The sequence below is a fragment of the Perca flavescens genome, chromosome 8 (genome assembly GCF_004354835.1).
Source record: "Perca flavescens isolate YP-PL-M2 chromosome 8, PFLA_1.0, whole genome shotgun sequence".
Lineage (NCBI taxonomy): Eukaryota > Metazoa > Chordata > Actinopteri > Perciformes > Percidae > Perca > Perca flavescens.
The window spans coordinates 24,868,588-24,881,122 of record NC_041338.1 but is presented as its reverse complement, the minus strand read 5'-3'; the positions used below and the strand labels follow the sequence as shown (position 1 = coordinate 24,881,122).

Here is a 12,535-nt window from a genome sequence, read left to right as displayed (position 1 = left end):
AAGAAAGACAAGAGGGAGAGATGGACATATACGCAGGCTTATCCCTCTCTGTGGACACTGGTGCTAAAATATCCACATCACACTGAGGTCATTTTTATGTCAGCGCTTTCATTCCCCCCCCCCCATACTTCTTACTGTTTATGTAAAAAGGGTTTGGTATCCACATTTTATCTAAGTGTTGTTGTCCACACAACACATGGATTGACTGGCAAGAATAAGAGAAGCCTGGAGGCTTAGTTTGAGGCAACATCCTACTCAATCCTTTTCCAAGGAAATGATTGGAATTCCTCGTACTTAACATGCCAAATGAGTACAACAAGAGAATCACAAAGAGGAGGTTTTTCTTTCATTCTGCATTCTTTTCTTTCTATTCTTCTCTCTGTCTATTCAGCATTTGTTTTAATATAAGTCGATTTGAGGTAATGATAAAAGAATATCTGACCCCCCCAGAAATACACTTCATGCATTTAGCGGCTTCTGCCAGTCGTGATTTTACACCAGTAGGATAGCCTCCTATGGCTACGCATGGCAGGATCCTTATCTCTCCTTGGTCACAGTATCTCTTCACTCCCCCTCCCATTCTCTGGCCAGACGCCCCCTGGTTTTATTAATGCCCTCATCAGGAAGTGGGGCCTAGAGTTTCTCTTTACTAACAAACAAATTAGTCTTTGTATTTGAGTGGCTCCACCCCTCCTCCCCCTCTCTCTTTCTCTGGCTGCTGGAGAAGCTGGAAGAAAATTCTCAATGAAACAAAGAAGACATGCAGCTCGATGGCTCACAAGTGGAGCCCAGGGGCATTGGTGATGATTGGAGAAAGCAAATACTATTTTCTTGTGGAGTAATCGTTTCCGTTCTAAATTTTGAGAAGTGAAACACTGACAGGAACAAATATAGCCCATTCATCCCCATGAACAATGTGGCTTCTATTTTTGGCAGACTAGTTTGAACAAAGAACATCAAACATGGCCTTTTTGTCTCTACTGAAGTGAAGTGAATTTACTCAGAGGGACATTTTGAGAGCATGTCCACATCATATGGTTGAATATATATGCCAAGTAGAGGTCTTATAAGTAATTTCTGAATGATTTCTACAACCATTTTACCATTTTAGAAAGGCAATCTGGTGACACCGTGATTATTTTGGATCTAGAAACAGTTTAGCTCGATGCGTTATCCCGAGTGTTTTGACAAGGATCAAAGACTCTTATTGAAAACATGCCTGTTTGTTTCTTTGGACAGGCGCTGTGACAGTGTCCCACACTGCGACGGCATCCTAAGCCTCTGTAAGAACATAACAGGTTTAACCAAGGAGCTCATATGTCAAGGCATTTCCTGTGCTGACTGTTGAACCTTATTTGAAGACAGTTTAAAATATTATGCAACCTGTTAGCTGCAGTGTGTGCCAATTCTGTAATTATTGTTTCATAAACATTTAACACATTGTATTGTAAGACAGTTTTGAGGTTTTAATCTGTTTTACAAAGTAACTTTTCAGCTTTTGGGCTGTGGCATTAGAGCAATGATTCCCAAGCAGGAGTACCTGTACATCAGGTGGTACTTCTGCAATTGCTTTGAGGTATTTGGAAAGATTGTGGAGCAGCCAAACTAAGAATTTAAAGAAGAATATACTTACTAACTAGAAATTACTAATTGAAAAATATATCCACACACTGAGTCATCTGTAACACCTGTTTCAATTGAGAGCGTAAAAATAGTTTGCAAGCAGGAAAGTCTAAACAGTTAGCTAAAATGATTGGATAAATGGTTACAATAGTTAGCTTACGCTAAAGGTAATGATGGTTGTAACCTCTAAATGTAGTGGGTAAATGGTTTAAAGCTTTAGTGCGTAACCTTTTTATAATAATGGACGTCCAGTGCATTCAAGCCATTGCTACAAATGAATTGCTACATAGCTAATTAAGACTATCAGATCCACACAACTCTCTCTGTATTTCTCAGTATGGCTGTGTTTAGGAAATGGTGTAGTCCGGCGACTTTTGCGCGCAGAAGCTCGAGTGAAGATAATTACCTCTTCTGAAGAGTCCATCATGTTGGCTACAACATTGGGGGTGGTGCGTGATCACGGAAGCATTGCGCCATGTGAATGCAACGACTGTGTTGTTGTCATTACTTAGAATTCCTCATGGGGGGAGACAGAAACGATACACTATAGCTTTAAATTGTTAGTAGATAGCTAAATGGTTGAAAGAGATATCTAAAAGTATTGATGCATTTTTCTAATTGCCAAAAGTATGGATACATGTTTAAAATTGTTAATGTTAGCCAAGAGTAATGCACAAATGGTTAGCTAAAAGTAACATAATGGTTAAATAGCTCAAAGTAAATAGTTAGCTTAGCTAAAAAAGAATGGCTACATTTTTAAAATGGTGAGCTAAAAGTAATGGATAAACTTCAAAACTGGAAACTTCAAACTTCTACTACTCCAAGTAGTCAAACGCAAACTTGACCGGAGCAACCTAAACATTGTTCTTTCAATTGCATGAAAATGGTTATATATTGTATAATAATTTTGAAATCTATTTACTGTATATAAACACATTTGGAACGTGACAGGTGGTGTCGATAAAGGCACACTTGAGCTCATTTTATTTGACAGGGCTGTGAGTACACGAGGTAAATAAGATAATGAAACCACTGCATCACAGCACAATAACATTATTAGAATATCATCTACCATCAAGTCCCAGATGTAGTAACTCATAGGCATGATTAAAGGGAGAGCTGATTGTCATTAATAATAAATGGTGTGTGTGTGTGTGTGTGTGTGTGTGTGTGTGTGTGTGTGTGTGTGTGTGTGTGTGTGTGTGTGTGTGTGTGTGTGTGTGTGTGTGTGTGTGTGTGTGTGTGTGTGTGTGTGTGTGTGTGTGTGTGTGTGTGTGTGTGTGTGTGTGTGTTCAGGCATTGTGGTTTCAAGTGTTGTTTTCCGAGCACAGAGGAATGGCTTATTCTAACGCTGGGGTTATCTGAGGTGACAGGAAATTGTTAGCGTCCCATATAATGGATACAGAAGGTGTATCATCACACTGTCTTTTTTTCAGAGCTCTGTATTATTTGTACGTATGACATGTTGCCAGCAAAGTACCAGCATGACTAACAGGATTATACAGTATGTTTTAAGAAGATTATTATAATTAATAATCAAATCTTTTGGCAAAAGTAATCTACATGCTAATCTATATGTAGCATTGCTGTATTCCCCACCAAACACTTCTGTTACATTCATTTCTGATACAAAAGAAAATCTGTAATACTCTCTATTGAACATGCATTCTTGATGACGTTTCTTGGTTAAGAGAATAAAGATGCGACTTCATGTGTCGTCTCTCTTATGTCTTCCAGTCTGTGGTCCGAGTATCGACATCCGAAATGAGATCGGCGAGTTCAAGCGGCTGGAAAACTGTACGGTGGTGGAGGGCTACCTGCGGATCCTCCTCATCAACGACAAGACCAACAACTTCCACCAGGAGGCCTTCCGCTCCCTCAGCTTCCCAAAGCTGACCATCATCACCGACTACCTGATGCTGTTCCGCGTCTCGGGCCTGGACAGCCTCAGCATGCTCTTCCCTAACCTGAGTGTCATCCGGGGCCACAATCTCTTCTACAACTACGCCCTTGTGATCTACGAGATGACCAGCCTGAAGGACATCGGCCTGTACAACCTGAGGAACATCACCCGCGGAGCCGTGCGGATTGAAAAGAACCCTGAGCTCTGCTACCTGGACTCGGTAGACTGGTCTCTTATTATGGATGCTGGAACCAACAACATTATCAGTGGGAATAAGAAGCCAAAGGAGTGTGACAATGTCTGCCCAGGAATGATGGAGGATAACCCTCTTTGTCAGCGGACGTTGTTAAAAGACAAGTACAACTACCGCTGTTGGACCTCCAACCAGTGCCAGAAAGGTAACCTGAATTCTATGGTGTTTTATTTGTTATACTTTATCCCAGCAAATAATGTCGAGAAAGAATACAGCAGCTTTAGATGGAAAGTTTGCTATATAACTTTTGATGACGGCAGTGTGCAACATTTCGTGATAAAAGTACAGTAAATGCGGATGTGACTTTGATCTATGTAGGAGGTTTCCCGTCTTATAAACATTCTGAAATTGTGCGTTCTTTAACCAGCGAACAAATCCCATGAATCTATGCAGTGTTTTTCCTTCATTTCCGTCAGGCTGCAGGATTGTCCACGGGCCAGTGCAAACATTTCCTCTCTGTTCATTATAGAGACCTTGTCTTTAGATAGGCTATTTGTGGAGTGAAGGATGGCTGCAATATAGAGCACCAGGTATTAGAAAGGCATGCTCAGTTGAGGTTAAAGTTGCTCTGCCAAGAAATGAGCTAGTCTACCTGTCTGGACCATGTCAGTTAAATATTTGCCTTAGGGATTTTTTGTAATTTATGAAAAGGGGCATATTGAAGAATTTGGTGGAGTTAACTTCAGCCCCGTGGTAGGGTCATGCATTTTTAAAAACAGTTCAGAGGAGGGTCATATCGTGTGTGTGTGTGTGTGTATATGTGTATGTATGTATGTATGTATATGTATATATATATATATATATATATATATATATATATATAAAGAAACATTACATGATATGAAAAAAACTAAATCTGATTTTATGAGAGAATTTTTTTTTATATATATATATATATATATATATATATATATATATATATATATATATATATATATATATATATATATATATAAAAATTCTCTCATAAAATCAGATTTAGTTTTTGATTTAGATTCATGTTTCTTGCTTGTACTGCTTTAATGCAGTTATTTTTAAGATATTAAGCTCCTAGTTGTTTCCTTTGGCCATCTATGCTTTTATTTTTAAAACATTTATCCAAGGGTGCAGAGGTTGTTTTCATCAGAGGTTGGAATTCCTTCACAGACTGAATTTAAGAATAACACACAATTCCCTATCTCAACAGTTGAAATGGTAATCACAAAATTATTATTATTGTATGATGTGTAGACATTTTCAGACATATAATAGGAAAATTTATGGCCTTCCATTTTTCTGCTGCTTTGCTTTGATAGAAGATGTTGTTTATGTGTGGTTTAGAGGGTATAGCAATGCCACAGCTTCGGCGTTGTTGTGTACTATTTCCCTTTTTATTTGTTTATTTTGCATAGACTATTAACACGTTCGTACTTGAGGGAAGACTGGCCACTGGTATTTCCCTCTCTCTGGAGACTGAATACCCATACTGTACAAAAACTCAGTGGAGTAAGTAAAAGATATACAGATAAATGTTTAGTTCTTGGTGAAAAGGATTATGTCCAACTTGACTTTTGTTTTGCCATAAAAAAAAACTTGTCAGACTCCTGCTCGGTGCTATTTCCTCTGTCCTCTCATCTGTGTGAAATAATGGTGGGAAATTTCCTCCAGGCCTTTTTCTTTTGAAGACCTGTGTACAGCTCCCATGGTCAGTTGGGAGTCTCAGACACCACCCTCGTTCACCCCCGGAGACCCTCCAGAACAAATAGTGGAAATCAAGCGTGCGTCCTTTCCCTAGTGACCACGTCTGTCTCTATAGAAAAGCCATGGCGTTTATTGTTGTGCCTCTGTTTACTCTTGCATGCACTTTCCTGTCGGAGCTCCCTGCATGTTGTTATCCATTTCATAATCCATATACATTGGCTATGTGAATCGAAATGAATAAAAATTGTTTTTTGGTTTTATTTGCATATCTTTGTTCAAAAAAACAAAAGAAAAGCCTCCTAAATTTGCTTTATTTACAAAATGCTACATTGCGAATGACCTTCAAGTCACCTCTGCTCTTCCCACAGTAGATACTGTATAGTGTTGTTGCGGTGAAACTCCCTTTTGTTCTCTCATGTCAGACTTGAGAGGCAGAGCAGGAGTATTGTTTCAACCAGTTCACTTCTCTGTGAGGCCCAGTCCGAGGTCAGGGTAAAAGCATTCATCTAGAGGGCCCTGAGGTCTCAAGGCTGCAGAGAAAGGCTCCAGGGAGCTACACAGTGGGAAAAAAGGAGGAGTTACTGAAGCAATAATAGGACAGAATAAAAAGCTAGAGCAGGTCTGTGAGGTCTGTTAATATTCCAGGCTTCATACACAGATAACATTTCTCACTGTCTTTTTTTAGAGGCTTGATGTGTCTACCTCTCTCCTTCCTGCTTAAGATTCCTCTCTCCTCCCTCCACCCCTCCTCATAATTGTCTTGTTTTTCTCCAGTACAGATGTTCCTTCAAGGGCATTCAGTGGTTTTGTAGTCAATATGGCCCGGTCTCCTCTTTAATTACACTACATGCCTAGCACACTACTTTAGCCTCTGGGCCTTCTAGTGCTTCACAGAGCAACAAAAAAACTCCTCTTTCCACATGTTTGTCCACCTACCAGATTTCCCACAGCAGTTTGGGGCGTATTACAGTGCTGCTCATGAGTATTGGAACCCCTGCTACAGTTGACTAAAAAGATGAATACAAAAATTATCTTTTTGAAATTGATCTTAATGCCTTAATTGAAAAAAATTAGGAAAAATCCAACCTTTGATAACACCAATTTTCATTGTGAATGAATAATGTTTGGCATGGTTTTATTTCAGTTAGCCGAATAGCTGGTTTGATTTGCATTGAGAGATGATTTTATGGAAAGTACCCCATGCCAATCTCTAGGTATGGTGAAGGGTATGTGATGATGTGGGGCTATTTTAATTCCAAAGGCCAAGGGAACTTTATCAGGATGCATAGTATCCTGGGTCCATGAAATAACTGGCATTTAAAAATAAAAATCTCCCTGCCTCTATGGGAATTTAACATAGGGGTGTACTTACTTATGCCCCCTGTATTTTAAGGAAGAAAATGTATTTATTTACGATACATTATTCATTCACAAAGAAAATGTGTGTTCTCAAAGGTTGGATTTTTTCAAATTTTTTCAATTAACCCATTAAGATCAATTTCCAAAAGATTATTTTTTTATTCCTCTTTTTAGTCGACTGTAGCAGGGGTTCCAATACTCATGAGCAGCACTGTAGATGAGAGGTCAATGTGTATATATGATGCTTGGCAGAATCAGCCAGGTTACTGTACTGTTGTACTTGTGGCTGGATGGAAGGGAGTGGGAGCAGAGGTTCTGGGTGCTTTTTAGTGGCAGGCAGCAATACGTAGAGAGGTGGAGGGGCGCTGAGGGGAAATGTCAGACAAATGTCAAGTATACAAGCTCAACAGCAAGCTCTCGCTAAAGCGCAGTGCTTGGAGGGTTGAAAAATGGTTGTCCCTCCTCCCCCCTCCCAATCCCCCCCCCATGCTTCCTCGTAAATCCTCCCTGCCTTCCCTGCCGCTGCTTTCCCCTCTTCGTACACGCTGTCTGTCCGTTTTTTGTTGTTGTTGCTCACTAGCGTTCCCCAATTCGCTTAGCCTCAGCCTGGCTCTCATCTCAGATTTTCCTTGTCAGTTGTTCTGCTGGTGTTTCCTCCTCTATTTTCACCTCACTCTTTTCTGCAGGGCTTATCAGAGGGCTGTTAACAGCTATGGCTGTCAGATATCTCTCCGCTGTGTACTTGTCGGGAGACATTCTCTCATCACTGCAGTGGTCACAGCCAACTGGCTTGTTTGGCCAGGCCCAGAGTCCTTTGACACCGCACGCTGTTTGCTTTGAGTTTTGGTGGATTCTGTGACTGAAAACTGTCTGGCCTGCTTCAAGTAGCCTTCTCAGGTCTCTGTAATTGCGGCAGACAGGCCTTCCTTCTGCCCCTGAATCTGAGCAAAGCCAGATAGACAAGAGGCTTTTAAAATTAGGCAGATGACCAAGAAAACATGCTGCTGTGTCCATGCCCCGTCTGAGGGCAGGTTAGTCTTCATTTCTCCACAGGGAGGCACACCCTCTCTCACTCACTAGCCCTCATATACCATATTGTCTTGTCAGTATGTACTGTATGTATGTTTGTGATGTATGTTTTTCTTGAGGTCCCCTTGAAAACGAGATGGCACATCTCAAGGGGTTTTCCTCTTAATAAATATACATCACTTCTTCTTTATTTAATAGAATATTAACTTACAGCATGCTGTCTGATTTTAAGGAACATCATGTCCTGAATGTTTCATTTTGATATTAATAGACAATTGTCAAGTCTGCCTGTCAATATTTAATGAATCAAAATGTCCACATACTTAAACTGCCTTTGCTTTTTGAGAAAGCATACTGAGATGTATTTGGTTGAAAGTGGTGCAGTGTCAGTTTGCATTTTAGCTATCGTGGTGTAAGGTGAAATTTGACGTAAGGAGACCCGCTGTCCTGTTATGCCGCAGACAGTCTGTGCTCTATGTGTCCTTGTACTGAACCCAGAAGTAACGCAGCAGAGTGAAAGCATTTTGGAGCCTTGGCAGTTGGGAGAGCTCTCCACCGGCCCGGGAGACTTTTGCATTTGATAATGTTTACTCCCTCCTTGCCAGAGACCCACTTGATATCTCTGGTCTGAGTGCTCTGACCTAAGGCCACTTCACAGTGGAAAACAGTTTCTTTTAGAGGATGTAGGGTAAGCAGGTTCAGACTTTTTTTTTTTTTTTTTTTTTTTTTTTTTTTTGTGTGTGTGTGCGATTTTTACAGTTTGATATCTTTTGATAGAGTCGATGGAGCAATATTCTATGATTTTCTTATTGTCAGCAAATCCAATGAAAGAACCAAAACCAACAATCTGTCTCTTGATGCTTTCTGACTTCCCTTCACTGTCTGTGTCACTGTAGCCCCAAGCCCATTGGTTCCAACTAAAAATGTGAATCTTCAAAGACGGGTCCCAAATAAATAGTGTCATTTACAAAAAATAATAAATACTTTTCTTTTAAAGTTAGGCACTGTAGGTTTTAGCACACATTACTCAAACAAGAGGAAATTGTGAATTTTTATGTGTTTTAATGTGTTTTCGGGACAGCATGCCACTTAGGAATAAGCTACTAGATACAATCAATTGTTGGTTTTGGTCTTCGAGATTGGGAATTATTGACAATAAGAAACCTACACAATATCACAAGGCTTATCTTTTAAAAGAGTTACATCCGATTGTTAACAGATATTTTTCTTTGTTTCTCTTTTCACTTGTTGGTTGTTTGATTTTCTTGCTCTCTGTGCTAATACATTTAATCAAAAAATTATTGACAAGAAAATATAAATTAATCAGAGAGAAAACAGAATGCAAATCCTCCTTATCCCTCAGAGGCTTTTGTAAATTGATTTCTGGAGCTACTACATAACTCATACTTCTTGTTGTCCAGATTAGTTGCAGAAATATCGAACTGAGCAGAAATTATGCTCCGTTTGTGCTGGCTAAGAGCTAGATTAATTGATACTTTAGGCTTTAGGCATGTATGTTAAGTTGGGTCGAATGAGTCTGCCCCTTTAAGTATATAAGGTAGAAATTCCTGCTGGCTTACTCATTGCAGTTGTGAGGGGATAAAGAGGGGGAAATACACAGCACAGGCTGTATGTGCAGACTACATGTGCAGGGCCATACAGAGACTATTTGTTGGCAGTGAGAAGGAGCTAATCTGATTTTGGTGATGATATTGATGTAGGTCTATTTTGTGTTTGGTGTTGTGCGCCAAGGCGGGCCGAGTTCTTATGTTCAGCCTGTCAGTCGTTTTTGTTTAGCCAACATCCAACAGCAGATACAAGGAAGCTTTTAAATATTTAATGAGTTTTCTGAAGCTTGTCGAAGTCCTGCGGTTATAAGGACAGGATGCAGAAAAGGGCTCAAATTCCCAGTCAGTTTGGTGCTTTCCTGGGGGTACACTCAGCACTATGACTCAGTACCCATACATCTGATGTTTCCACCAGGCTACTCGCCTGTGCTCTGCTCCATTTTGTACAAAGCTTAGGCAGCGTGCCAGTGTTAGTGCCAAAGAGATGGCACTCATGTCGATCGGACTCATTCATTCCTACCCTCTCACAACCACCAGACTAAAGATGGAAAAATCAGATCCATCATGTTCTCCACTAGCATGCTCTAAATTTTCTCTCTGTTCACCAGGTCACCACAGTGTCCTGGTGGGAGGGGGGGGGAGGGAACTTGGCCTGTGCTGGGTAAATACCCAACATTTCAACACATTAGTGTAGATGGCCCTTGTAGGTAACTTCAGGAGGATGTATTAAACACTTGAGACTCATTCGTCCTGTTCAGTTAACTCTGGCCCTGCTGGCACTGTTGGTGTGTGCGACCGCCCTTGTCTTTATTATTTCCACGGAGGAGTGGGGACCTATTGATTCACGGGGTTACAACTCCATGGTGTCATTGAAATAAATACATTACAGAAAGCAGACAAAGCTCCCTTCACAGCAGCCCTCCGTTCTCTTTGTGTTCTTAGGCGCTTAGGTCTTTTGAAACAGTGGTACAAGGGCAAGACACGCGACAACAGGCTGTAAATAGGGTTGTGTGTGTGTTTATGTTTACGTGTGTGTTGGAGAGAGAGCCCGGACACAACAGCTTCTTTTGTTATTCCTTTACTGCTGCTCCTTCAGCTGTGGTATGTACTAGGGGTGGTACGGTTCACGAAACGCACGGTTCGGTTCGTATCACGGTTTTAAGGTCACTGTTCTGTACGGTTCTTGTTATTTTTTCTTTTAATATTTAACACTCCAGAAATATACTTTAGCATATGATATTTAGCTTACTTACCCACAATGTAGGATTCAGTATTAAATAATTATATTGTTATATCATGTAATCATGCACAAACTGAATTTGACTTGACTTTAAGCCCATTATTGGGACCATCTCTGAGGAAAGCTAGGTGAGATTTTGATACAGCAAGAGGGAAGAAATTGATGATTTCAACAAGCTTTTCATTTATTTGGCAAAAAAAGCAGAATGTGTATTGTCATCTACAGGAACTTATGTGCCTTTTTAGCACATGAAGATTGAAATATTACAGAATATCAATTGAAATAACTTGCGTTTATCAAACTGCCAACTTCACTGTAGCTCTTACAAAAATGTATCCTTTAAAAGAAAAAGAGGAACCCTTAAAGCTCTGTCTTTTGAATAAGTCAGAATACGTTAAACATAAAAAAAAGTTTACATTGTTAGTTAATTTCCTATTCTGGCCTGGGCTGGGACACACATTCATACGGTTTGATAAAGTACTTATTGGACTTGAACTTATCATTGCACTTACAATAACGAGCGTAGCTGTTAGGTCCTCCTGTACGTCTCATCTCTGTTTTTTCCTGCATCCACCGTGTGGATGGTGCCAGTAGTCAAATCATTGCTTCTGGTGGCATAATTGAACTGCACAGGCCATGGTAATTGACCTTGCTGCTGAGGACAGGTTTCGTGCTGAGCCAGCACTGTGGGATCTGAAGGAAAACGGGATATACATTGTGTGTGTGTGTGTGTGTGTGTGTGTGTGTGTGTGTGTGTGTGTGTGTGTGTGTGTGTGTGTGTGTGTGTGTGTGTGTGTGTGTGTGTGTGTGTGTGTGTGTGTGTGTGTGTGTGTGTGTGTGTGTGTTCCAAACCGAGACAAGCGGACTGAAAGTTTCGGATGTTTTTTCATAAACGTACCACCCTTAGTATGTACTGTACCTCCATGGGAATATCTCTGACTTGAAACATCTTATCTCTTTTTAAGATTATTTTTTTGGGGCTTTTCCCCCTTTATTTCAGAGTGACAGTGGATAGACAGGAAAGGTGGGGGAGAGATGGTGGATGACACGCAGCAAAGAGCCGCAGGTTGTATTTGAACCCAGGCCGCTGCAAAGCGGCCTCAGCCTACATGGGGCGCACGCTCTCACTGGGTGAGCTAGAGGTCGCCCCAAATCATCTCATCTTTTCATCAGTTATTGATTGCCACAATATCGCCTACACGTGTTGATATCCAGATTGAAGCCAGTTAGTATATCAGTAAATGAATAAGTGGAAAGTAAGAACAACTTTGCGACTATAATTAAAATGAGCAAATTTGAGTTATAGTAGCACATCTTACATTGTGTAGCTATTTTAGCAAACAGGCTGTAATGCTAGTGTTATAGCTATATTAGCAAATCATATTAACAATTTTTATAAGAATAGATAAATATTTTAGGAAATCTTGCAGAGATTTGTCAGTACAGAATTTCATATATGTACAGTAAATATGAAGCTACAACATTTCAACACAATATGAAACTACAGTTCAGTTTTTGTTCTGATTAAACAAATATAATTTAGAGGTTCTGGTTGTTACATTTGGACAGAGCCAGGCTAGCTTTTCCGTCCAGTCTTTATTCTATGCTAAGCTAACTGGCTGCTGGCTGTAGCTAGTACAAGTAGTACTCATCTCAACTAGAGTTTAAGGGGTTTCATAGTTGATAGTCATGTCAGCAAATTCTAGTTGTATTAACATACAGTACACTGTTTTAATGTGAACAGAAAATAGAGTGTGTGTGTGTGTGTGTGTGTGTGTGTGTTTTCTGTCTCAGTACATTCCATCATACATCCCTGCACCCTCCCTTCTCCTTCCCTCTCCCGGCCTTTGCCACATTTTCTCCCATCTAGGTCACATTCA

At 40.3% G+C, this 12,535-nt stretch overlaps 1 protein-coding gene across 2 annotated transcripts in view; it reads left to right on the top strand.

Moving 5' to 3' along the window:
- Positions 1 to 12,535, top strand: part of igf1ra (insulin-like growth factor 1a receptor) — a 74,759-nt gene that overhangs the window by 6,616 nt on the left and 55,608 nt on the right. For both annotated transcript variants that reach the window (XM_028586255.1, XM_028586254.1), the window contains exon 2: positions 3,361 to 3,924. In XM_028586255.1, the coding sequence (XP_028442056.1) occupies positions 3,361 to 3,924 (564 nt within the window). The remainder of the gene's footprint in view (positions 1 to 3,360; positions 3,925 to 12,535) is intronic.